The 25,634-nt window shown below is 40.4% G+C and overlaps 5 protein-coding genes across 6 annotated transcripts; 3 read left to right on the top strand and 2 right to left on the bottom strand.

The window, feature by feature from the left end:
* Positions 1–1,491: 1,491 nt before the first annotated feature.
* npy4r (neuropeptide Y receptor Y4) lies at positions 1,492–7,424 on the bottom strand. Its single transcript, XM_030106613.1, has 2 exons — positions 7,244–7,424; positions 1,492–3,131 (listed from the first exon to the last, which is right to left on the bottom strand). Exon 2 carries the CDS (start codon positions 3,059–3,061, stop codon positions 1,715–1,717), a length of 1,347 nt encoding a protein of 448 aa, XP_029962473.1. The 5' UTR covers positions 3,062–3,131; positions 7,244–7,424; the 3' UTR covers positions 1,492–1,714.
* Positions 7,425–10,269: 2,845 nt separating this feature from the next.
* LOC115399305 (sphingomyelin synthase-related protein 1-like) lies at positions 10,270–16,382 on the bottom strand. Of its 2 annotated transcripts, none has more exons than XM_030106614.1 (6): positions 16,279–16,382; positions 12,944–13,576; positions 12,695–12,790; positions 12,484–12,601; positions 12,142–12,292; positions 10,270–11,686 (listed from the first exon to the last, which is right to left on the bottom strand). In XM_030106614.1, the coding sequence occupies exons 2-6, from the start codon at positions 13,570–13,572 to the stop codon at positions 11,382–11,384; spliced, it is 1,299 nt and encodes a 432-aa protein (XP_029962474.1). In that variant the 5' UTR covers positions 13,573–13,576; positions 16,279–16,382; the 3' UTR covers positions 10,270–11,381. The 2 variants fall into 2 exon arrangements, with proteins under 2 accessions (XP_029962474.1, XP_029962475.1); XM_030106615.1 differs by having other exon boundaries at positions 12,944–13,573; positions 16,279–16,376.
* Positions 16,383–18,162: 1,780 nt separating this feature from the next.
* Positions 18,163–19,209, top strand: LOC115399339 (dual specificity protein phosphatase 13). Its single transcript, XM_030106660.1, has 3 exons — positions 18,163–18,398; positions 18,707–18,921; positions 19,016–19,209. The coding sequence occupies exons 1-3, from the start codon at positions 18,163–18,165 to the stop codon at positions 19,207–19,209; spliced, it is 645 nt and encodes a 214-aa protein (XP_029962520.1).
* A 260-nt stretch (positions 19,210–19,469) lies between these two features.
* LOC115399325 (dual specificity protein phosphatase 13) lies at positions 19,470–20,974 on the top strand. Its single transcript, XM_030106645.1, has 3 exons — positions 19,470–19,724; positions 20,078–20,295; positions 20,412–20,974. Exons 1-3 carry the CDS (start codon positions 19,600–19,602, stop codon positions 20,621–20,623), a joined length of 555 nt encoding a protein of 184 aa, XP_029962505.1. The 5' UTR covers positions 19,470–19,599; the 3' UTR covers positions 20,624–20,974.
* Positions 20,975–22,067: 1,093 nt separating this feature from the next.
* On the top strand, positions 22,068–24,898 carry dusp13a (dual specificity phosphatase 13a). The gene is made up of 5 exons (XM_030106661.1): positions 22,068–22,192; positions 22,281–22,522; positions 22,932–23,148; positions 23,223–23,345; positions 23,425–24,898. Exons 1-5 carry the CDS (start codon positions 22,068–22,070, stop codon positions 23,648–23,650), a joined length of 933 nt encoding a protein of 310 aa, XP_029962521.1. The 3' UTR covers positions 23,651–24,898.
* The last annotated feature ends 736 nt before the right edge of the window (positions 24,899–25,634 follow it).

Consider the following 25,634-nt stretch of genomic DNA (forward strand, 5'->3'; position numbering starts at 1 on the left):
GACTGTAAAACTCAAACAAGTGCGCTTAATTTAATTCCGAATTGTTGTTATTTATTCAGAATTTTTCCCCACACCAGGAAACTATGTCAAAACCAGTGCAAAATTGCCACTAAGCTATGTATTTGGTTTCTTTAAAGGTCTTTAAAGCTAAAACATAGCAAATACAGGCTTTCTTATTTAAAAAAAAAATCTAAAAATGTTCAAATTATTACCATATAATAGTATTATCATATGCTGTCTCATGAAAGGTGCTTAACATCTAACAAATGGAATCGTTCATATTGTTTGACAAACTTTCAGATTCTGAAAATTATTTGTGTTAAATTTCTCCATTTTCTTGTCTTTTCATGAATGCAGCATGGGCCTGGTGAAATAATTGGTATAAATGCAATAAAAATAGAGACAGAACTGTAAGCAAGGCCACTCCTGTAGCTGTTTTCTTTGCCAATAACAGATATCGTTCCAGTGCTTGAGTTGTTAAAACAGGCACATGCATGGCAAATACATGTAGACTGAAATGCAAACACCTGGATTAGGCAGATAACCGTGTGAAGGTAATGTACACCTGGACAGTAACTGGCTGTCAAATTGCATCTCTCTCTCTCTCTCCCTCTCTCTCTCTCTCTCTGTCAGGCACTCATCATGTATTTGTATACCCATGAAAATAGGACCTGAACAACAACAACACAATCACGATTGTTTCTGTATTTATTGAACCGTCAAAGGCAAATCCAAGACAACTCCACAAACTGTTGCTTTTTTTTTTTCCATTGGTCACATTTATCACAAAGCACACATCATGATTTTCTTCCGTTAAAGCTCACACCTGGAATACACAACACAAATGCCATACATGAAAAGGACTAAAGAAATGTAAGAAATCAATGGCAGTAGTCCTCATATGTTTTCAATGAATCTCTAGCTTATAACAATGTGTATTTTCAGTGTAACATTCTATACAACATCACAAATTAAATTAAAAGCTAATACAAATTTAAGTATTTCAGCTTGAGGCTTGAACTTCAGGGTGATCCATTTGGGAATACAATTGGACCTTATTTGCACCAGCCTTCTCAAGTCTCTGAAAAGCATTCCTCTCATGGAAATTTCCTCATTTGCTGTCCAAAAATGGAGGGAAAAAATGCACTTGTTAACCACATCAAACAGGCATACATTATGTTCATCCACTGGTAAATTCATGTTTTTCCATCAATCTGTCATCACTCCCAGCATGTTTGTAATATCACAATATGCAGCTTGCTTTGCAGTTTTAAAATATTTAGCATGGGCTGAGTGGGAAAATGTGTCGTCGACATCAGCAAAGTTTAAGTGGCAGTAATTCTGTAAATCTGAAAGCCATTTGTTGACATGCAAAACAGTGTTCCATCAGTAAAAACAGCACAAAAGTATGAATTCTGTTAACAGTGATACGTAATGTGGAACATCTAATTTAGAAATAGTAACAAATTTATTCGAAGTGCACTTTTGCTTTCATTTACACATCTCTTGTATTTTTTAAGGATTACTGCAGAACAAGATAAAACCATGGTACAACACACTTCCAATTGCTAATGTAAAACCACTGTCAAAATGTTCCACTGACATTACATATTGAAGAAACGGCAAAAGCAAGTCCAACAACTGTACATTTTTTCTTTTTTTTTTTTTGTATGTGATTACATCCACCGGTGTCCTTTAGATCGTATCATCCATGTCAGACAGAGTTGCTCCTGCAGGGAAGAGGCACAGAGGTGCGGGACATTTCCATGTGCATGGTAGACATGGGGAAATGCTCGCACTCCTCTTCTTCTGCGAAACATCGACAGTGCAGGAGTATTTCTCTCACTTCTTGCCGAAAGTTGGAGTTAAGGAATCCATAGATAATGGGGTTGATGCAGGTTGAGGACATAGCCAGCAGGTGACAGAGGGAGAACAGCAGGTTGTGGTGGCAGATAGGCAGAGCCTCCTGGTGCCAGTCAGACACCACGTTGAAGATGGTGAGTGGAAGCCAGCACAGCGCGAAGGCTGTTATGAGAGCAATCAGCATGATATTGATTCGGCGGCTGTGAGTCATGCGCTGGCTCTCGGGGGTCCTGGCACGATCCAGCATGTCTTTACGGTGTCGTAGGCGCACAAAAACCCGAACATAACAAAGCAGCACCAGCAGCAGCGGACCACAATACTGGAACAGGAGCAACCATGTGGTGTAAGCCACTCTGTGTTGATGGGACGGCCAGTGCTCCACACAAGCCTCCATATGCGTGGCAGTTGGGGTGTAAGAAAAGACAGAGCGGAATGAATTTGGAAGCGAAGATGAATTTTTGTGTGTATAGGGGACCGGTTGGGGCTGTGATGCATTGAGATAAGCCTGAGGAAACACTTGCTGATGATGGGGAGGCTGGGACAGGATTACGTTGGTATAGGGCTCACTTGTGAGCAGCTGAAAGGCCAAGAAAGGTGAGGAGGTGAAGAATGCTAGAATCCATATTAGAACGACTGCCATGTAGGCCTGAGGGATGCTTGGTTTCCATCCAGAGGGATTAATGATGAGCTGATGTCTTTCTAGAGCAATGAACACAAGAGATAGCACGGATACAGTCACGGACACACACTGGATGAACGGCACCAGTCGGCACAATAATGACCCAAACACCCAATGGTCCATTAGTGTGTATATGACCGTGAAAGGGAGGCAAAAAACACACACCAGGATGTCAGAGAAAGACAGGTTGCAGATGAAAATACTTGTCACATTGACTTTTTCCCTGCGACGGGTGATGATACTAATGAGTCCAATATTCCCCACCAGCCCCAGTACCATCGTAACGCTGTACCACAGGACCAGGCACGCCGTAAGTACAGAAGACATGTGACACTGCTCGTCATGGCTGAGCACGGAGTAGTCTGAGAGGAGCTGCGTATTGTTCCCCGGCCCCTCCTGAAAAGAGTCGTGGCCGGCTCTGTCTTTCTCCCGCAGCAGGTAATGCAGAGAGGCGGAGCCGTTGAAGTGCAGAGGTGAGGATGGCAGAGAGGGCTGGCTCGTGTTGTCACTCAAGGACATCTCATCAGGACTTCAGCATTACCAGCCCGTTGAGTTAAACTGTCCATTCCAGCCGACTACAATCACGAATCTGAGACAGAGAGAAAAAGATTGAATCAAAAAAAATGGAACAAATCAACAAGCACAATTATCCTGTTGAGATAATGCTAATGTTTTTTAAGAGAGAAAGCCAAAGACAGAAAAAGAGCTGATCTGTGTATGATTAAAAAAAAAAAAAAAAAAATCACCCATAATACCTAGTAAAAGGTACTGTGTCACTAACAAATTACATTCAAACAATCCTCTTGACAAAACCCACCTCTTAAATCATGGTTTGATGAATTCCCATGAAATATTGCACAGACGTGTGAGCCTCACAGGATGGATCTTAAAGGCTTTGATGCTCCTGTAATTTTTCAAGTGTGAAATGGCTGTTGGATGGATTACCATGGAAATGGTTGAAATGACATACTCCTGATCCCCTTTAGACATACTGATATTGAAGCCTCATGCTTTAGCAGCGCCGTAGAAGCTTTGGTGCTGCATTTGCATTGTGTGTGCACGTCTCGTGCAGTACTGTGCAATGTGCTCAGAGGTGAATTATAAAAGGATCATGTAATTCCATGGGAAATGTTAGATTTTACTCTTCTTCCTTTTTTTTTTAGGTGGAATTATCTTCTCATGTTCTTCATCTCATATTCATACCATTTGTGTCAGTTTTCTTTTTAGCTGTCGTTCACATTCAAGCATCACATTTGTGCATCATTGTCGGCAATTTGTATCAAAACTGGTTTCATCCCAAATGTCTGTGACAGGGGGCAACGCAGTGGTTCGCATTCTTGTCTCATCACAAGAACTGCTCAATGAATTAGTAAATCTGACACTGAAGCTTCCTCATCAGTCTGTAAAGGATGGTTGTCAGTTCACTTGGTGACTGTAAATTGCCCATAGTTGTAGAAGTGTAAGATTTAGTTTCCCTGCGATGGACTGGCAAGCTGTCAAGGCTATATCCTACCATTTGCCTGCTTTCTGCTGGGATGCGCTCCAGTTCCATCGATCTATTCAGCTCTGAACAGATGGCTGGATGGTTGAGTGGTGTGATGGATGGATGGATGGATGGATGGATGGATGGATGCTAGGGACAGTCACATAAAAGATAGATAATAATAATAACTTTAAAGGAGTGATTCAGAAAGTGTGGGTGGTCTTCCACTGAGGGGTGCCAGAGAGCTTCAGGGCTGCAGCAGCAGCAGAACTTCTTCCTTTTATCTAATTATCTTCTTAAAAAGAGGGAATGATTTAAAAAACAAATTTCAGCTAAAATTATTCATTGCTTTAATATAACGCTCATTTTTATTGCTGGATTTGTCATAGGTGTGATGAAGACCAAACAAAACTGTAAAATAAGCTTTAAGTACAAAACCATGCTTTGTTAAACAACGGTTAGCAACCTATGTATGAGGAAAAACTGTTATTCAGCTACATTTTAACAGTTAGTAACCTGGCATGGAACAAGACATAGGGCATGAGATGTGGAGGGTTTGGTGACAATGCAGTTCAGTGAGTGCGAGGCTCATCCTCCCACACCCAGAACCTTTTGTTTAAAGCGAGATCATTCCTGAAGACACAAACTGTCGGGACCTATCTTCTCCATCATCAGCGTTTCACCGATGACTGAAAAGATTTAAGATTCAGAAGAATAGTTTTCGTCTTTTCCAAAAAAAAAGAAGAAAAATGTAAAGCATTTCTTTCAAAATAGAAAAAAAAACTGTCCAAAATCAGACTGTGGACTATTGTTACTTTTGTTCTCAGACTACATTTTATAACATTCTGCTCTTGAAAAAGGCGAATCAGAATTTATATAACAAAATCTTCACTTTACCTTTCCTTAACACACATAAAACATGTTGTGTGACGACGGAAAGCTGTCAGGATTAATCTGGTCAAAATGTCACATCTCCCTATATTTAGGCCCTTGTCTGCAGTTAGTTTCCAAACTGAGAGTTTAAAGACTGTTTAGATCTGAGCACATCAGTCAAATCAGCGTGACAAATACTTGCACACAGAGTTGAGAAATGAGCTGAAGCGTTGCAGTCGGTGGAGATGGATTGATTATGTACAAAACACAGCCATCACACAAGAAGTACACAGCACGAAAAGGGTGAAATCGACAACATCTTTCACATGAGACACGGATCGTAAGATATCAGAGGCAATAATGTATTTTTTTTCCTTTTTAATGATTTCTTTTCTTTCTTTTTAAAATTGCGACTCTTCCTATGTATACTCTTCTCAATAATACCATGCACTACCGCAACAATAGAACATTTTCTCCCTCTTTGCACATCTTCCAATTGTGAGATTTGTCAGATCCCTGCCTACAGATTCTGCAGGCATGTTTCCAGAATCAACATAGCCGCTCAACAGCGAGCAGATTACAATGCACACTCTGGAGCAGAGACTTACTTTGTTCCATGTGTGCGATAAATGATGTAGCATGTCGAAGTAAAAGGGCATGACATTGTCAGACTCCTAAAAATGGATCGTAGCTCTCTCTCCCCTGAAACCTCTGCCATGTGCTGTGAAAAAGCGGCATCACAAAGAAAATGAGACTGTCACTTTCCATTACCCGCACATACACTCAGCGATCAGTCACTTCACACTGCATCATTACTAACATATTCTGTCAGTGTGTTGAGTGAGCTGTAGGCAGGGTGGCACAGTATTGATCAGTCTTTGTTAAGGGCAGATGTACAATTGTAATTCTCCAACAATCAGAAATAATTAGCAGGTGTATCCAAAAGGAGGAGCTAAATACATCAGCAGGGGGGGGGAAATAAAAGAAAAAAAAAGTACTATTTAACAGGCACATTTTAGCCTGTCATGTTTCAGTGATGTGACACATGCAGTAAGTAGTTGTGTCATTGTGACGGTTCCTCTCTCAAGTGAAATCTCTGCAGGGGAAGGAACACTGTGACCTGGCACCACTCTCTCTATCATATGCTTTTCGACCCAGCAAAGTGTCCTCCATTTGGGAGAAAACAGCTGGCACAGAAAGGAAGACGAAATACAGTTGTCCTCTGACCAACATCACCATTATTTTTTTTAATCAAAACCATTGCCATTCATGCGACATTTTTGAAAAAGTTGTAAAGTACAATAAACCTAACAGTGTATCGCCTTTCTAAATCACTACATGCTCATTTTTTTCAAGTTTCTCCATCAAACTTTTTATCCCATTAAATCAAATTTACCATATTTCATATCTGTAAAAGACTGCCTTCAACAGCTGCATGTGGTATCGGTGTTTTTTTAAGGCTGCAACTGTTCTTGCAATTCATTTCAATATATAGTTCAATTTTTTGAAAGGTCAAAAACTGGAATTTAGAAGATCATCCATACAAGCTGCCAGAGGGATGAAAAAGTGAGTGGAATATCACTCGTAACCAACTGTGCTGCATTTCAATGACGAAAATGAAAACGGCTTGCCTCCCAGTGTGCAATCAGTGACCATGCACTGTTTGCACACTGAGAGGCGAAGAGAAAGCCTGGTCTTTTCAGTCCCTTTCATGCAATTTCTTATTCATGTTCTCTTAAACAAAATGTTACACTTGCACATCAATCTTGATGCATTCCCTCCCCCCTGTTGAATTACATCACTGCAGCAGTGAGACTATTCAGAAACATTAATCCTTGTTTTTGTTTCATAAGTGTGGGGGATCAAGGTAAAAGCAGGAGCACCATACAGTGTGCTCAGTCTGAGATAATGACCCAAGCCTCATTGTTCTCTGCTGGGAGTGTAAAGGACTGCAAAGAGCGCCTCTCAAGAAAAGAAAAATACTATACTGTTATTGCAGTATCTTAAAATTGCCACACATTGAATGAAAATGACGTGCACATTTGTCATGCATTTGGTTCTTTGTTTCAGCTTCTGAATTTGGACGCACATTCCTAGAAAAACCCAGCATCAAGTCTCAGTTTGAATACATCATTCCAAAAAAAACAAAAACCCTGTGAAAGAAGAGACATGCAAATACACATCTGGACACCACACTGCAAACTGGGAGGAGGAAATAAAAATACAGCATTAATTTCTTCAACTGACTAAATGATAAAAAGGTTCTTGACAAAAAGAAAAATTTAAAAACCAACAACACATTGTTCAACACATATTTGTGTGTGGAAATAACAAAGAAGACTCACATTGCAGGAGGATGAATGAAGAGTTTCAGTGACAGAGATTCCAGAAAACGTTGCTCTGACCAGGTGTAAAATCCACAGAGACGAGAGTTGGAGAATGAGCTGAACATCATAACAACCACAACGTTTCTATAAGAGACAGCAGCACAGAGCACAGCTATAATTGGGCTGTTAGAGCCCTTTGGGTGACACAGACCCTCTGAGCGCTGAGCTCTGCTGTCACACAGTGGCGGATCCATTATATTACATCATCAAAATGACTATGTTGTATTCTACTGTATTTTAGAGCTTATAGGTGGCTGGACCAAAGGCATTTTGATCAGGTTCAGAAAGATTGCACGCAAAATGAAGAGAAGATGAAGAAAATTAGTAAGACAGCATCGTGTTTGTTTATTGGTGAAGTTAAAAATCTGTAAGGATCAGTATTGATTTATAAAAGACTTCCTGTTTTGATAGTGCAGCTTTTTTACTGACCAATGTTGACATTACATAAAGGTTCAGAGAGGGTCACAATCAACTTCAGTGCCACCTCTGTTTTTTTGTCTTAATGATATTTTCTATGCTTTTGTTATGTTCCTACAGTGATTACCGTTGTTTTAAAAGCTTATGTGGTACAAACACTGAAATGAAATACTCATGAAAAATGAATATGAACTGAACATTTTTCTCTTTCATGAATCGCACCGGTGCGTGGGATGAGAAGATGAAAACACATCTGTCTCTCCCTATCATATATGAAGAATTTTTTTCACAGTAATTGGATTTCTCGTGTGATCTTTGGCTCGTCTGTCTCCAAGAAGTGTCCATTTTGAATTTCCAAGTGCTGCTTCAAAACACAGCCGCTCTCTTGAGTCAGGTGTCACTTTAGTTATGCTAAATAGACATCTGTTCTCAGATTCATCCAAGCATTCAAACGTCAGGGTTTTGCGGTTATAGATTAATGCACTTTTCCATTAAGAAAGAACATAAAGCATCGAAATAGATGCTACACCCACTCAAGCCTTTTACTTGAAGAGAAGCAGGCTACTCGGTCTTTCATACATTCCTGATCCAAAATCATGCTGCTATCATCTTTATCCTCACACCCAATATGTAAAGAAATTAAGCCACAGCTGAGAAGAACTGTTGACTGTGATAATATGTGCAGAGAGATTTTTTTTTTTTGTGTATGATAATTTCTAAAGAGGTTTGCATTGGTGCGGCTTTGAAAAGATTCAAGTCAGCAGTGAACAGAAGTCATTCGGACGGGTGAAAGATAATTTACTTCTCAAACAAAGCAGAGAGAATCTCACATGTTTCTATACGTGACTCACCCTTTGGAGGGTTTGTCACATCTTTGATTACCTCCTCTTCAAATAAGTAAAGAGAATGACTGAAGGCGACTGGTGGCAGCAGTCGAACCAGCGCTGGGAGAAAAGCCTGAGGGCAAAACATGATGCATGTTTCACTGCAGTCACGTGCACGTCGCCTTAATCTAATTCATCCTTTTCAGACCTCCTCAGCAGTGACAGGAAATTGATTGTTCCATGCCATTATGGTCACAGGAGCAGGTGAATTAAGCTGTTTAATAGAGACTAAAACACCTCAAACAAAGAACAAACTAAAGAGTTTCACTTTGAGTACACTGGTAAGGTTGCAGCTGCATTTTTTTTATGTCATGTAAAGAAATTGTGTGCCATATGAATCATATATGCATTTCTGTGCAGGGTATATTTGTCTATGACATGCTTTATGCAACAACTAGATTTACATATAATATCTATTTACATTCGGCATTACATTTGACTTAAATTACCATAACACAAATTACATTTCTGTGTTTCTCCTTATCATATTGCTGGGGAGCGTTTTGTGTTTTTCAGTCTGGTTTATCCTTAACATTTTAAATAGTTTAATTCTGCCACCCTGCATCAGAATCTGCTTTTCAAATGCTGTTACCATCGTTATGCGCACACTGTTCCTAATTTAAATGATCACAGGAATGTAATGTGTCAGCATTTTCAGAACAATCAACCAGTTAGCAATGTATTTATTTGAATGTATTTTCCTTGTTCATCGCAAGCAAAGCGCCTTCTTATCCCTTAAGTGTGAAATACATTCCATTCCCAGGTGCAATGTAAAGGAATCGATAGAAAATGAGTCATCTCTGTGTAAAGGTGGTAAAGTACTCATGTCGTGTCGTGACGTCAAACACCTGCTCTCACTCCAGGTTATGTTTCACACTCTGTCGGTGTGTTTTGATGGAAGCAGTGAGATCTCCTGTGCAGGTGTGGAACAGACTCTCTCAGTTACAAATTACCTTTGCTTCGAGTATTGAGATCATAAACTATATCACGCTGCAGGATCAAAAATCATTGTGTTCTTAAAACCTGGCAGTCAAAATTTGGATCTGAATTAGCCTAAATGAATAACTGAGCAGCAAAAAACAAACAAAAAGAATGCATGCCTACTATTAAGCTGTGACTGACTGCAGTATGGAGCCCAGGTTTACGGCCTACCATTGTGACTGTTTCTATTCATTGCTATTTTATATTGTTATATTTGCATTATTAATGCTTGTATGTTGAATACATCTTTTTTCAGCTGGCTGAACTTCACTTGCAGTAAGCCCGCTCAATCATGTTATTTACTTTTCGCAATTCAAATAAGAGAGGGACACCCAGCCCCGCCATCGGGATCACGCTTACACAAGTGGATCTGACAGTCGATATCTTCAGAACAGAATAAGCTTCAGAAGCATAAGCTCACTTGATTCTTCCATCGACTTCATCACAAATTGAAATGCGGTGTGAAAACAAACCCCAACTTCCCCTCCTTCAGAACTCCTACCTTTTTGGAGAGGGAAAAAAAAAAAAACACCTGTCAGTCTTAGTCCCTGACTTTGGATTGGACCCTCTAGATGCCTTGTCGCACCTTCAGCCACAAAGTCTCTAAACCTGAAGAACACAACATCATTGCTGAGTGACTGATCACTACATGAAAGAAACCAGAAAAATAAGGGAGTCAAGGAAAATGCATAGAAATTAATGATGGTTTTACTCATCTGTAAACTTTAATTTTTGAGCCCAGAGGCAGCCATGGATTATTTGCAGCGAATAAGGCCTCACGTTGTAAACACTTACAAAATGTATATCAGTTTAAATCAGCCATGCCATTGTAAACAATACACTTCAGAGAGCATGCTTGCTAAATGCTTTTCAACGGCGGCAATAGCAGCAGAACAGTCTTTTGTCTTGTCACATAATTAACAACAATCTGTAGAAAAACAGTGACACATTAGAAAAAAATTAACATAATTATTCTTTAAGGCTAAATGGCAAAATCGAACATTTAAATGACGCTCACGTTTGGTTTAGGTGAACTGTGACAGTTGGAAGCTGTGTTGCCTAAAAGGAAACACTACACAGGAAAATAATCTCCTCGTACTTAAGGTAAACATAAAGTGAAGCGAAAAGGTGGGGAAAACAAATTACACTATCAATAGAATTAGCAAATCTATTTCTGTAGAAAGCATTTTTTTCTTCTGTTGCATATCTTATAAGAAATGTTTCTCTGGTTGGAATGACCAAAGTAGTTGCAGCTGAGAGAAACGTCACTTTTTCCATTGAAAATCTTCGGTAAGACTATCAGTGAACTGTAAACATCTGCACCATTAAAGCCAAATATGACCAAACCATCCAAGTAAAAACAAACCTTGAAGAGAGTTTGTTCTTTGGTTATTTCGTACACACTGCACTTACCCTGGTAGCATGCAAAAAGGTAAAAAAACAAGTAAACAACATCAATTCTAACTCACTGCCAGATGTCATGCAGAGGATGATAACAGCTCATAGCCGCACTGCAGTTTATCACAAAGGCAGAGTCAGACGGTGTATAATGTGACAATACCTCCATCGATTACTGAACACAAAGCTTGTAAAATAAACTGAAGTGACACTGAGTTCTTGGGTGAAGTATTCCAAGAGTCACTTTCATGAAGTTAAGCTTGAGTACAGATTATTAAAATGGAATGAGTAGCGTCAACATTCAGAAAGAAGGCAGCACAGCTGTGACTATCTGTTGTTAGTCTTTGTGTTATAACTGGCGGGAGGATTAGTGTCTGAGTTCATGCTTAATGGATCTGTAGATCTTTGAAAACACTTTATCCAATCAGAGTTTTCATAAAAGCGGGTTTGTCGAAGGGCCAGTTGTACTGGTTGGGGACGGGTCCGTTCACGTTGCACTCAAAGAAGGAGAACATGGGGAACCAGATGCGCGCCCGGCGACTGTGCTGATAGGCACGGGTGTTCGCTAATGTGTGGTAGTAGAGGAACAGGCGGGTAGTGATGTAGAAGGCAATGAACACGTCGATGGAATAGTGCTCGTGAGCTGCCAGGATGAAGAAAATCCCAAACAGGTTTAACACCCAGGAAATGGTGTGAATCAGATTCCAGGTGCGAGGAGTGTCTGCCACAAAAAGCAAAAAAAAAACATATAGATCAGTTTTGGTGATAGTTTGAGGTATTTTTGAGAGATACTGAAAAATTTTGAAAAATTCACATTTTCACATATATTTAAGTAAAAACTATTTAAACTCAAGCATAATATGAATATTTAAAAAATCCTCTTGAATCATTAAATGTTTATATTTAGTGACTCAGACTTATAGAGATTTTTGCCTTCATTGAGGTAGGTGGGCACAGTAAGATAAACTAAATTGAATATTTAAAACGGTGGTAAAAAAAAATTTCACACCGCAACATGCTGATATAACCCCACTGAATCTGTCTGAAGCCTCTGGGAGAAGCTCCCCACACAGTTTGAAAAACCACCTGATGAGATTGTTTTATGACTTTTTTGCTGCAAAGTAAAAATTAAAAACCTTTAACCTTTTCCACCAAGTATAGCGACATCAGACTCACATTCAGTCACAAAGAAGTTCAGCAGCGTGATGACGACAGTGTGTCCGCTGAACATGTAGTCCCCGCAGGTCTGGACACCTGTCAGTGTCATCCCGAATCCACTCCAGATCGCAAGTGCTCTCTGTATCTTTCCCCAGCTATCGCCATATGTCTGAGGGCACGAAAACACTCCAGTTATCAGCGTTTCTGTGAATCACAGGGGCCACCTGTTCAGCCGTTATCAGTGTTTATTGCTGCTGCAGCTGCTGCCTGGACGCTGAGAGAAAATATTGCTAAATAATTAAGATTGGAGAACCGGAAAAAGCTATCTAATCTTTTCAGGATCTCTCGAGTGCTTCTCACCTCACTGGCACATTTCAGGTGCTGCCCGGGCACAGAGAGAGAGGTTACGAACATGGTGCAGCAGCGAAGCAAAAACACAGTTCCCATCAAGGAGCAGAGACGTCTGAAAAGAATAGACCTGAAACACACACACACGAAGTCCGTCAGTCAGAATATATTGATTTGGAGCAATGGTTTTACTCTAACGGAGAAGGGTGGATCTGTGGAATACCTGTGTTTGTGAAGGAGCAGAATCAGCAGAAGCATGTAACACAGGATGACACCACAAGCTTCAGCCATCGCAAAAGCCCAGGGGATTCTGGGTACACTGTTGGAGTAAAAGAAAACACCTGTATCAGCATGCAGATTAGATAATCAGTGAAGGACAATGTCGACATGAACTATGGAGTTGAAGTTGCTCAACACACACACTGAAATAATGCTGTGCTGTTTTAGTGATGAAAATCCAACACATATATACCTGTCCAGAAAAATGTCAGGCAGGGGTGGGTAAGTCCTCATGTCTGGGACACGCTCGTGTACAATAACCATGACAAAAGATGTGAATCCAAACACAAAAAACACATAAATGCAACTGATGACCGTCTTCCACACCTCTGGGTCCAGTCTACCAGCCAAATGCTGCCTGCACCTCCCGTTGGAGTGTGTGTGGCACAGTGCCGCTCCTGATTTATATCCAGACCTATCGCTGCTCCTCAGCCGCAGCTCAGTCCCGTTGCACAGGCGTTCGCTCCCATTACACCTCCGGTCGGCTCTGTCACAGCTCCACTCGGCTCCCGCGCCGCCCGGCGAGATCGGGAGCCCGGCGGGAAGACTGTCCGAGGGCCGCAGACCCAGCTCCTCCAGCTGAGCCTGGTTCTGCCTCTGGAGCCGGTGGAGGGCAATGGTCAACCTTTTGATGTCTCCCAGCACAGTGAGGCCCAGCGGAGGGCCCCGCAGGTCGGCCTCAGTCAGAGCCAGCAGGCTGGGGCCGTCCAGGCGGTGCTCTGCGCACAGCAAGTCCACATACTGCCCAAAACCCTGGGCCTGCAGCCACAGGGCCACCTGCTTACAGCTCCAGGCACTCACACTCTCTTCTGATGGTTCCATGCTGCTGTGGAGACAAGACAAACACTGCGTTAAATCATGCAGGGACAGATGTTTATCGAACATATTGTACTGATATAGTGTTTGATTAAAATGCTCTGGCATTTCTCTGTTGCTTGGCATCTCATTGGCACTTGTGCCTCGGCTGTCAGTTCCTCAATAGTCATTCTTTAAAGGATTAAAATTCATCCAGGGACGGGACTCAGTTTGCATGGCATCAATCACATCTGTCTGCCACACAGAATAAATGAGCTGCGACTGCAGTTTTAAGAGTTATTGGTGGAGCTGGCAGTTATTCCACAATCCATTAGCTGTTAGTTTATCACATGTCAGGAAAAAAAAATATGGCTTTTGCTCACATTTTTAAACACCTGATTAATTTAATTAAAGGTCAAAAGCCCAGAAACTTTGTAACGTTTCTAACATTTGTAGAGGAAAAGAAAAAGTCCTTCAGCTGGAAAGCCAATACTTTATATTTAGTTCTTTAAAAAAGCCTGAAGTTGTTTGCAATATTTTAATCATAGCAAGAAAAATGTCCTTCATTCTGCTTTAAGCTTGTGGTCCTTTCTGTGGAGTGTGTACATTCTCCCTCTGCGTGTCCTAGTTTTCTCCAGGTTCTGATTTCCTACCAAAGAGCAAAAACATGTGTTTGAGATTAATCTATGTCTCTTAATCGATCGCAGGTGTGGATGAGAGGGTATGTCTGTGTTTGCCCAGTGATGAGCTGACAACCCATCCTGTCTGTGCAAACAGCAGGGTTTCTCAAGCGTAGAAGGCTGAGACCTCCCCATGTTGTTTAAATCACATCGTTTCATCATCACCTTACTCCTTCGTATCATCATTCTTTATCGATTAAAAATTTAAAGGGAAAAAAATCATGATGAAATACTCACACAATGCGTTTTGTCTTAGACTGTTTGCAGGATGAATTATGCTCGGAGTTGCATGACCTCCCCCAACAGATGACATCGATCAATTCTCATAATTCATTTTTGCAGCAAATGTCATAATATCATGAGAGAGTCTATGATTAGAAAGGATGCAATGAGTGCAGCGGTAATCAGCTTGCTCCTGACCTCATTCGATGTGACCCAGTGCTACACACTGCAGGCTACTTAGTGCTATTACATCATTGGTGTTCAGGTCAGTGACTGTGCTGCAGAGCTGCAGCTCACAGCATAAGAATGCACTGACAGGCTGCTTCCTGTCGGAGAAAGCATGTGATTTTTATGCCAAATGAAATAAAAAGCGAAACAGCTCAAGTTCACACATCAGCTCACGTCATTCACCAGGTTCCCAACCACCCTATCTTCACACTGGACAACCAGAGAAAGGCACACACACTCAACACACGGGAGGTGCTGATAAATCACTCTTGGTCGCCTTCAGTCCCCCTCCTCATTTTTGCCCTTTGACCCTGTGATAAGCTTCCAATCGTATCATACGGCTCATCCCGTTCTTCCTGCTCCAAAGGTCTGCGAGTCTCAATCGACATGACAGTTGTACAACTATTTGCTCTTGAATGTGAATGATAAACAACAGGTTCCGTTTTACAGCTGATACGAACTGAAAATGACCTGAATAAGCAGCTTTCAGCGATTACTAATGACTTGAGACAACGCTGACGATCCTGAAGTGAATTTTTTAATAAGCTAGAGAGCAAAATTGATTATTATTTTAATTATATATATATATATATATATATATATATATATATATATATATATATATATATATATATATATTATACATTATATCTATTATATATTAGAACTATAAGCCACTAATCTGACACTTAAATATCTTCTTTTAATGGGGAAGAAATGTCAGACATATTGAAGTAAACAAAGTTAACGCTTCACTGACATTTGAGATAACTGAAAATTGCAATATAATCAGTGCAGATGAATTAATAATAAAGACACTGAATAGCTTAATGTTTGAAAAACAGTTACTATCATTATTTCAGTAGTTATGCTAAAAATGACACGAGAAAAGTCTTTAAGAACTATTTTAATTACTGTGAATTCAACACTTTTCAAGTAAAACAAAATAACTCTGCATTAACACAGTAGTTACATATTCATTTTTTAGAACTTTGTATTCTCAGATTTCTGTAGTCTACATATGTCTTAAAAAACATCACATTAGCACACATTTGGGTTCTGTCTCTGACATGAATCATGAATGAGAGATAGAGACCGAGCTAGTCAATGATCCAGTCACAACAACAACGATTTGTCTCGTCCATTAAATATTAACATGTCCGAAACCTCAGGTAACTCACCGGAGTGTGTGTGTGTGTCTGCTGCCCAGCAGAAAAATAAGATTTTCGTCCGACTATTGTCAGGATCTCACCGGGAACATCCCGCAGGTTCTGTCTGCTCAGAGGCTTTACTTGGTGTCATAAGTGCCAAGTCAGCTTGTTTGGCTGGTTTACAGTGAGTCACAGAGCACTGACACACAGCTGTGGCAGAGAAAGCCCTTCAGTGTGTGTGTGTGTGTGTGTGTGTGTGTGTGTGTGTGTGTGTGTAGAGACTTGAACAAAGGGCTCATAGTTTGTTCCCCTCAGGGAAACAAAGTGGCGTCACACCATCACGCTGCAACAGTTCAGTACGAGTCGGTGAGTAAAAGCGGTAAATATTATGTTCTCCCGGAGAAGTTGGGTCAGAAGAGGAGGTGAGTTCGAGGAGTGGCGGCCTCTCTTACCATGAGCCCGGAGTTGTGCTGTCACAAGGTGTAGACGAGAAAAGTGTGTGTTTCTGCTCCTCATGTCCAGCATGCTCCTCCTGACAACCAGGCAACAGCAAACAGGAAGAAACAGCGGCGGAGGCTCGTTCCGCCTGCAGCCGGACACACAGCGACACCTGCTGGACACTCAGCACTCTTACGTTTTTATTGTTAAAGTCAAAGGCAGCACAAAGCTACTTTTTCTATTTCTATTTTCAATTAAATAAATGGACACTTGACAGAATAAATTACAAAAAGGAAATCTAAAGGAATCTAAATTATTCAAAGGGTGTCGTATGACATTATGAGACAAGACACCAATCAAATTTGATTTCTAGCTGTAGGAAGCATTTGTAAAAGAATAATAAAACACAATAGATGTATGTCAAAAGATGCATTTAAAAGCTGCCTTTGAATGATGAGCGCTCTGTCACGTGACACACTGTGCAAAAGGTTCCAATATGGTTCTTTCTTTCTGTAAACTTGATGCTCCACGTCTCAGCTGGACTCTGGAGGAGGGAAAAACCAAGCAGAAAGCAGTGAATTATAGTAATGGAACCGCACCTCATATTACTATCAGTAACGGTAATGGCTTTGTAACGCTGGAAAAAGTAATTTGTTCGATACTAAATACTAAAAATAGTAACACCGTTTATTTTAATGTCGTTACTCCCATCACTGGGCTTGACAATAAAACTCAATTTGACCTAATATGCAAATGAGCAGTTACGCAAATTAGATGATGACGTCATTTAGAACGTTCATGACAGAGGAGTTCGCAACAATGTATCAATTTGAAATGATTTTATTTTCTAATTTGATATGTAAATGAGAATCTATAGACATTATATGATGACGTCATTTACAACTGTTCTGACTGAGGAGCAACAATGTATCTATTTTAAGACAAAAGGTTACATCAAAGCTTAAAAACAAATTTAAGTGAATCCAAGCAAAAAGTTTTTAAAAATTAGGTTATTATGTTCTGCATCTTAGTTGGATTTTCAAAGAAAATAAATGAATAATAATTTAGCTTTCACGTCCGTGCACATGCACGTGAGTTGTGCCCAAATAGTCCGGCTACCATTATAGTGGAATAAGCACTATCACACGCATCAACTGAGCCTTTGGTTTTGAGTCCAGGCTGAGGTGCTCATGTCAGTATCCCTCCACAGTTTTTTTTTTTTTTTTTTTTTTTTTTTCCCCATATGGTATTGAATAAGTTTGGACCTCTGGTTTTGATTTTTCTTGAGAAAATATTTTTGTTTGTGGATGGCTTGATGAGCCCAAAATATTTATTCATTCATTTGTGATGTGATGACCTGAAGAATGAGTGGATTCTGGGAATACACCACTGCCTTAAAGTCATAAATTGTCTTCACACACTAGTCGTGAAAGTCGTTTTGATAAGTTGTTTAATCATCAGTGGAAACAATTAGAGGTTCAGTGTCTTGCTTCACATGTGGAAAGGACTAGATCAACATTTTGACTGAGGGATGATTCACTCACTCATCAACTGAGCCACATTCACCCCGATGATATTTTTGAAAAACAACAGGTTCTAATTTTAGGGAATATCTCTCTGTGAATCTCAGAGGATACATTTACTAATTTGGCATTAAGTGGGCACAATCACGACATGCAGTAGTTTCAAAATCAGAAAGATAATCTCAAACATAGCTCATGAGTGAGAGTTTGGCCGAGGGGCCAAACTCTCACAGTGCACCACCTGTTTCTGACACTCAGAAGTTGAGCGACAAGGAATCAGATTAAACGGCAGCAGGCAGGAAAGCACATTGACAGCGGTTTGAATTAGTTTGGTGGAAATAATGTAATGTTCTACTTTCTGTTAACAGAGCAGTCATGTCTGACAGGAATTCTGCTTCAACAGGGATGAAACACGACACACAAGACTCAAATCAGACGAGCGGGAGCAACACCGACCCAGAAGAGGTTAAAAAGGATGCATGTGCCACAGGAGACTTGAAAACATCGCAGGAGGTCCCATCTCTTCAGGAGCTGGAGGAGCTTTTATATTCAGCCCCACGTTCCTGTCGCCATGGAGATGAGGTGTGGCCAAATCTGTTCCTGGGAGACATGTGAGCATTCTCAGTGGCTTTTCATCAAGAACAAGTACTATTAATGCACAGAGGTGTAAAGATAATTATGAGCACATACCTCAGGAGTCAGTGTTGCATTACTGATTTTTCTGACTGAAAGATATTTCCTTGATAAATCTCAACTCAAATGTTCATGCTGTCTTGTTTAAATCATATTTTAACTATTGTCATTCCATTTTCTTTTTCTGTTTACATATGAAAGAAATGATCTATTTATAACTTCTACTTAAATGAAGACTTTATTTCTGCTGCCTCACTTCATGCATTGATTTTGGGGTTTCTGCCAGGTTTATGTCTCATGACAAATTTGGGCTCTACCAGCTGGGCATCTCTCATGTCTTGAATGCATCACATGGTAAACTCTGCTGCAAGGGCAGTGATGATTTCTATGGAACCACAGTGAAGTACTATGGAGTCCCTGCCAATGATCTCCCAACGTTTGACCTTTCACCTTTTTTCTACCCCGCTGCTGAGTTCATCCACCAGGCTTTGAATTCAGGAGGTAGTACAAGTTCCTGTTCACATCTTCTAAGGTTACACTTTAGGGGTGTGTGGTGTGTATTTTTTTCTAAATTGCATCTTTCCTGGTTTTCCAGGGAGGGTTTTCGTGCATTGTGCCGTGGGTGTGAGTCGATCAGCGGCTTTGGTCCTGGCCTACTTGATGATCCATCATCACCTCAGTCTTCTCTCCTCCATACGCTGCGTGCAACAGAAACGTTGGATATTTCCAAACAGGGGCTTCCTAAAACAACTCATCTGCTTAGACCGAAAGCTGCAAGGGGAAGGCTGAATGAGCAGACAGACAGTAAAATGTACAAAGTTTTTCATAACAAAGTCATCCGATATGAAATATTCAACTTCATCATTTCACAGCGCCTGCTTTGCCCTTCTCATTTGTTACCTCAGTGATGACAGAGTGGTTGGCTTTTTCCCCCGAGGGGATTTTGTCATCGCTGAACAGACCAATCAATGTAACAGCAACATTAAACAACTCCATCCAGCGAGGGACAACACACTGAACACACAGAGCTAATTTTGTAGTCGAGCCGTAACATTCAAGCGGCCACCTGCTCATGCCTCTCACCGAGCCGTGGAGTCTGGCGGTGAAGGGGCAGCAAAGGCAGAGACAGCAGGAGCAGTGACAGGGGTCTGGTGAAGGAGTGCACTGTGACGGGGGAGAATGTCAGGGCACCGCCAGCCGCAGGACCTGGTGCTCATTAAAGAACTGGAGCTCATCTTGGATTCCTGCATTCTGGAGCTCACACCAGTAGAGGAGGTCTGGCCCAGCCTCTACATAGGAAATGTGTGAGTGTCTCATCCTTTATTCAGCAGATCAAAACATCATAGAGAATATTGTAAGAGGTACATAATCTTTTTTTTTTTTTTTTTTTTACGAGCATGTAACTGGCAACATCTATTTACCCTTCTTGTTAAATCTAAAATAACTAAGTGATTATAACCTATCATAACATATTTGTAAGAAAAAGTAATGGCAATTCTAATTTAATATTTATCCAATATTTCTTTAAAATATCACACTACTTTATTGCAAATTTATTGTTTGGGCTCTCTTTGCACTTCATGAAAGCTAAACGGTTGGAATTAACACTATGGCTATCAATGTTTTAAATGCTCTTTGTTTTGTGTGTGTTCTCCAGGGCTGTAGCACAGAATAGAAAAACATTACATAAGCTTGGCATCACTCACGTCCTGAACGCAGCGCATTCAAAGCAGGGCAGCATCGGGGACCAGAGTTTTTACGGGAGCACCTGCGTTTACTTTGGCATCCCAGCAGAGGACTCAGACAACTTTGACCTCAGTCAGTACTTCAGGCTGGCAGCTGACTTCATACATAAAGCCCTGAAGAACAAAGATGGTAAATTGAATACAAAATCAGCATCCACTGTCTAAAAAAAACAAAAACAAAACAACTTTTTTTCTTCAATGTTGTTTGCTTATGTTTTGATTCACAATTTCCACCCTGCTTCAAAGGTAAAGTTCTGGTGCACTGCATCATGGGCATGAGTCGATCTGCCACTCTGGTCCTGGCCTACCTGATGATGCGGCAGCGTCTTTCACTGAAAGACGCTCTGAGGCTTGTAGTCCAAAAACGAGCCATCTACCCCAACAGGAACTTTCTGTCTCTTCTCCTAAAACTGGATGAGCAGCTGACACGAAAAAGGAGATTATGTCCTCTTCTCTGATGTCCTTTTCTTTTCTTTTTGTTTATTTTATTGCTATTAGCTGTAACTTTCTTTAAAACCCTTTGTGTGACATAGTCCTTTCTGCATTGTATTTGTATTTTGAATAATAATTTGTTATGATTTTATTAAGTGTGATTTTAGAATGACAGTTAGAATATTAAATATTATTTTTATTTTACAATGTAGTGTCTCAAAGCAACTGTATTGTGATTTTACTGAATATCTGTAAAAGGAGTTAGACTAGGATTTGTTTCTTATTGTACTTTCATGTGCTATCTGTTAATGCCATCAATAGTGTGCATTTACTTTGTAAGTACACCTTCATGAGTGATGTACCATCCAGTAAAGGTATTATTTAACATACTGACACTATTCACTGATTTATTTTGATTGATCAGATATCGTATTGATGGTAAATTACACCCCACTTTTATAGATACTTACTGATTCTATACAAAGAAAGCATGTTAACAAAACAATCAATATTATCCTGAAATGAGAAGAAATACATTTTGTTTAAATCATTAATCAGGTTTAATAAATGATTTCTTTTTCAGGAAAAAAAAACACATGAAAAAAACAAAATATTATGTGAACTCCAAACTTTCTTGAGGAAGAATTTAAGTTTAAACTAAGTTAAGATTAAGAAAATATTGTTGCATGCAAACAAAGATGTCAATATTATGTGATTAAATATCCATTTTCAGCAAGATTTAGATCCTTTTGATGATTTATTTCAGAATTTCTGCCACCAATAATTCACTAAGGAATCTTTGTATTCCCAAGGTTGGATATGATTATGTTATTTCTCCCATTTAAAGTTGTTTCAACATTCATTTTGACTTTTAGCAGAACGGCAACAACAGTTGAACCACTGATAAATGTTAGTTGCCTGTTTGATCTTTATTAAGCGGAGCAGGCGGCAGCAGGATGGCAACTGGAAACATGCAGCACAGCGGTCCATTACATAACAGTCTGCAGCCGTCACTGGAGCAAGTCAGCTTCTGTTGACAGGATTGTTCCACATTGTTACCCACAAGAAAAATACTTGAGGAAGTGTGTAAATTAAATTAATCACATAGGCTTTGAAAGTACTACAGCTGCTGATGAATCCAGTCTGCAGTAGGTGTCCGTCACCGATGAGTGTATGATTACAGAGTTATAAAAGGAAACAGGCTGCAGGAAGTGGGGGTGTTTATGGATAAATAAGAGCCACAGTGGAAACGTTTGCACTGCTGTGAGGTAAGTCACAATTTCATCAGAATAGGAACATTTGTACTCACAGTGAACGTGCTTTCATGGAAAAGTTTAATCTGTGGTCTGTACACTGCGAGAAAAGAAACAGCTGCTAAGAAAGTCGTGTACTTTGTAACATGTCTAGAAATTCTCTTTCAGATCAGCGATCAGCAATTGGTGCTTTTTGTGTCTCTGCGTGTATTAGAGGATGTCTCACAGGGAGCCTCCATATGAACCTCCCTCTGTCTCAGAGCTGCAGGAGTTCCTATTGACAGACAGACGACCGACTGGGCACGTCAATCAAGTCTGGCCTAACCTTTACATAGGCAATGAGTAGGTCTGCACACAATAACATGCACACAGACGCTTCTGGAAACACACCCTCCACCTACACAGGAGATGCTGTGCGGTTGCATTGCAGGGTGGCAGCTCGCGACAAAGGCACGCTCCACAGTCTGGGCATAACTCACATTGTCAATGCTGCTCATGGACGCCCCGACCCCACCTCCGGCCTCTGCTTCTGCGTCAACACTGGCCCGCGCTTCTACAGAGACATGCCGGTGGATTACTACGGGGTGGAGGCTGATGATGCAACAGACTTCATCTTGAGTCCTTTCTTCTATCCGACGGCACGATACATCCGGGCTGCACTGGCCGCGGGAGGCAAGTGAGAGCACTTGCATGCACTCGTCTCGCAGCGTGTGATTAGATTTTGATTCAGGACTCATTTGGTTGATGCGTCTGTACAGCATAATGATCCTCTTCAGACATAAGTGTAATGCTTGGTGCTCCAGTAGACTTCACATGGTTTTCAAAACATTCAAATGAAAATACAAAAATGAAACTGAAAATACAAAATAAATAGTACAAAATAAATAGTAATACGAGTAAAATAAAAAAAAGTATATGAAAGTTGCACTGTTTTTTTTTTTTGTTTTTTTTTAAGAGATAATATGTTGTTTGCAATCCATACATATACATTACAATCCATTACTTCCATCCCTGAGTGGTGTGAATCATTGCACAAAGTCGCCGCATCTCATGACAGTAACAGTAGATGTCTTGGTTGCAGGACGGGTGTTTGTACACTGCCTGATGGGCGTCAGTCGCTCTGCGACCTTAGTGCTGGCCTTCCTGATGATAACTGAAGACCTGAGGCTGCAGGAGGCCGTGGCTATCGTCAGACCGCACAGAGACATCTGTCCCAACCCGGGCTTCCTGCAGCAGCTCCGCAGCCTCGATATGGGCCTGGAGAGGGAGAGGAGGCGAAAAAGACAGACCCCGACGCTGTAATGACACACTCAAACACACACTGACATGAACGTCCGCACATCCACACAGACACACATGCTTACTGCTGCAGGGTTCACTCTGATGAGCAGGAAGACAGACCAGGCCTGACAGAGCTGAGGGCAATTATCTGGACAAACAGGAAGCCAGCGGCTCCAGTCAGTCAGGTCTGGCCAAATCTTTACATCGGAGATGAGTGAGTATAAAAGCACAAAAACAAAGCATGGTACCTTGACATTATGGTTAATCAGCATGTATGTGATGAGTATCTGCAGGTCAGTGGCTCGAGATAAAAGCACGCTCTCTCTCCTCGGTGTAACTCACATACTGAATGCTGCAGCAGGACGACACCGGATCAACACAGGACAGCTTTTCTACTCTGACCTGGAAGTGGAATATCTTGGCGTCGAGGCTTCTGATCATCCAGAGTTTAACCTCCAGCCTTACTTCAGCCCTGCTGCACAGTTCATAGAGAGCGCTTTGAAGAAAAATGGTCAGTGAGACAACGTAGCAGTAGAAATACAGTAATTTGTCAATGTAAAACATGCACATGCATAGAAAAGAGTAAACTCCACACCAGAAGGCCACAGTATTTCCAAAACTGGAATTCAACCACTTCTATTTGCAGTGAAAGAATGCTAAACGCCACACCACAATGCAGCTCAAACCTCTCATTAATTACAAAGATTGTTTTCATAATTAAAATGAGAAATATCAATGTGCAATGAATGTGCAATTGCATTTAAAAAATGCTGTTCTGATGTTTTAAAGTACCCCTTTTAATCTTTGTATGATATAATGCAAATCAGTATTAAAGTTAATTCTTCAGTGTCATAAAATATTCTGACCTTTTCAGGGAGAGTGTTGGTTCACTGTGCCATGGGCGTCAGCCGCTCTGGAGCGCTGGTTTTGGCGTATCTGATGATCAGTCAGGGACTGTCTTTAGTGGAGTCGATCATTGCTGTGCGACTGAACCGAGACATTGCGCCCAACTCCGGATTTCTGGAGCAGCTGAGAGCGTTAGAGCTGAGCCTCAACCCACCCGACGCTCACATCCCAGAGGAAAATCATGCTGACGCCTCCTGAGGTGGAACAACATTTGGAAAATGCCATTTCACTTGTCAGCTACCTGCTTTATTTGAATCCACCTGTTCTCCCGTAAAGATTAAAACTGACCAACAGAACTGTCCTCTGACAACGCTCGACATCCAGTACAGTATTACTGCCTGAACAGCATTTAGAAAGATGAATAAAGTGAATGTTTCAAGTTTCATGTGTCCAAAAATAACTGTGCTGACAAATGCTCATGAATCCTCACACTCGCTCACACATTCTTCTTATCACAGTCATATCAAGTGTTTTTTAATTTTTTCAAGGATCAAAATTAAGAGTTTCTAAGCAATGCCTATTTAAAGGAAAGTAATTACGGTTTATTAAAGGACTTATGTCACATTAGGAAGGCTGAAAGAAAGCATTTGTGAGAGTCACGTTGTAGAGGTCAGGTGTTACAGCCCAGCTGCCTAAAAATACCGTCTTCAATACAGAGCCTGAGAGAGCAGCGACTATTCCAGATCTGTAGTTCAGTCTTGAAGCTTCCCGCTCAGCGGCAGGCCCTCTGTTGATACAGATTTCCTGATACAAAGCACACGGATGTTCACAAAAAATTGAAGTCTGTAATACAGAAAAGCGACTGGCTTAAATGAGGTAAGTCATGTCTTTTTGCTATGCAGTATAAAAGTATTTATTGATCTGTTTGCTCTATTTGAACAGCTATGGTGAAAGGTTGATCAGATGCTTGGGGCTTCATGGTCAGCCTCAGTTCATCAATATTACAAAATCCATTTCCAAAAGGCTTTCAGGAAGATGTTTGAGAATGAAAGTACAGTGGACAGAGTAGAGAAGTTTCAATTAAAGACTGGGGGTAACTTCATGTTCTCCCAAGTCACTTCAGTCAATCTGAAAATTATAAATCAATTAAAGTGAACCAATTATTAAAAAGCTCAATTTATATCTAATGGACTGAAACTTAAAAATATTCAAAAAATATATTTGTTATTTAACCAAAACATGGTGATTGCTTTTGTATACGTTGAGTATTTTTTTCTTTTATTTGCATTTCAAAAACAAAAGAAAATATTACATACAATAGAATGAACAAATAGCTCCCTGGTGTCTTCCTTGAAGATGTTTATCTATATAAAAGAGTGATTTGTGTCAGCCCTCAGCACCTATATTTACTGCTCTTGATTACTGATGTTTCAAAGACCCACTGAAATATAACTCTATGATTTAAGGACGCCTAAAAATGTAAAATATTGCAGAAATCCCTAATATAGTGGGTTAGTCTCTAAATTAAAACACCAATCAGGATTCATGTTTGGAACTTCGGCATATTTATTAAGTTTGACATTAAAAGTAAAAACAAAAACCTTCATTTTATATATATATATATATATATATATATATATATATATATATATATATA

Source organism: Salarias fasciatus, chromosome 13 (genome assembly GCF_902148845.1).
Source record: "Salarias fasciatus chromosome 13, fSalaFa1.1, whole genome shotgun sequence".
NCBI classification, from domain to species: domain Eukaryota; kingdom Metazoa; phylum Chordata; class Actinopteri; order Blenniiformes; family Blenniidae; genus Salarias; species Salarias fasciatus.

Coding starts and splice junctions, on each gene's coding strand:
- npy4r (XM_030106613.1), bottom strand. CDS start 3,061: ATGTCCTTGAGTGACAACACGAGCCAGCCCTCTCTGCCATCCTCACCT.
- LOC115399305 (XM_030106614.1), bottom strand. CDS start 13,572: ATGGAACCATCAGAAGAGAGTGTGAGTGCCTGGAGCTGTAAGCAGGTG. Junction 12,791..12,943: donor CCTGACATTTTTCTGGACAG/GTATATATGTGT, acceptor TTACTCCAACAG/TGTACCCAGAATCCCCTGGG. Junction 11,687..12,141: donor GAACTTCTTTGTGACTGAAT/GTGAGTCTGATG, acceptor TTTTTGTGGCAG/ACACTCCTCGCACCTGGAAT.
- LOC115399339 (XM_030106660.1), top strand. CDS start 18,163: ATGTCTGACAGGAATTCTGCTTCAACAGGGATGAAACACGACACACAA. Junction 18,399..18,706: donor AATCTGTTCCTGGGAGACAT/GTGAGCATTCTC, acceptor GGTTTCTGCCAG/GTTTATGTCTCATGACAAAT. Junction 18,922..19,015: donor CCAGGCTTTGAATTCAGGAG/GTAGTACAAGTT, acceptor CTGGTTTTCCAG/GGAGGGTTTTCGTGCATTGT.
- LOC115399325 (XM_030106645.1), top strand. CDS start 19,600: ATGTCAGGGCACCGCCAGCCGCAGGACCTGGTGCTCATTAAAGAACTG. Junction 19,725..20,077: donor AGCCTCTACATAGGAAATGT/GTGAGTGTCTCA, acceptor TGTGTTCTCCAG/GGCTGTAGCACAGAATAGAA. Junction 20,296..20,411: donor AGCCCTGAAGAACAAAGATG/GTAAATTGAATA, acceptor CCTGCTTCAAAG/GTAAAGTTCTGGTGCACTGC.
- dusp13a (XM_030106661.1), top strand. CDS start 22,068: ATGTCTCACAGGGAGCCTCCATATGAACCTCCCTCTGTCTCAGAGCTG. Junction 22,523..22,931: donor GGCTGCACTGGCCGCGGGAG/GCAAGTGAGAGC, acceptor TCTTGGTTGCAG/GACGGGTGTTTGTACACTGC. Junction 23,346..23,424: donor AATCTTTACATCGGAGATGA/GTGAGTATAAAA, acceptor GAGTATCTGCAG/GTCAGTGGCTCGAGATAAAA.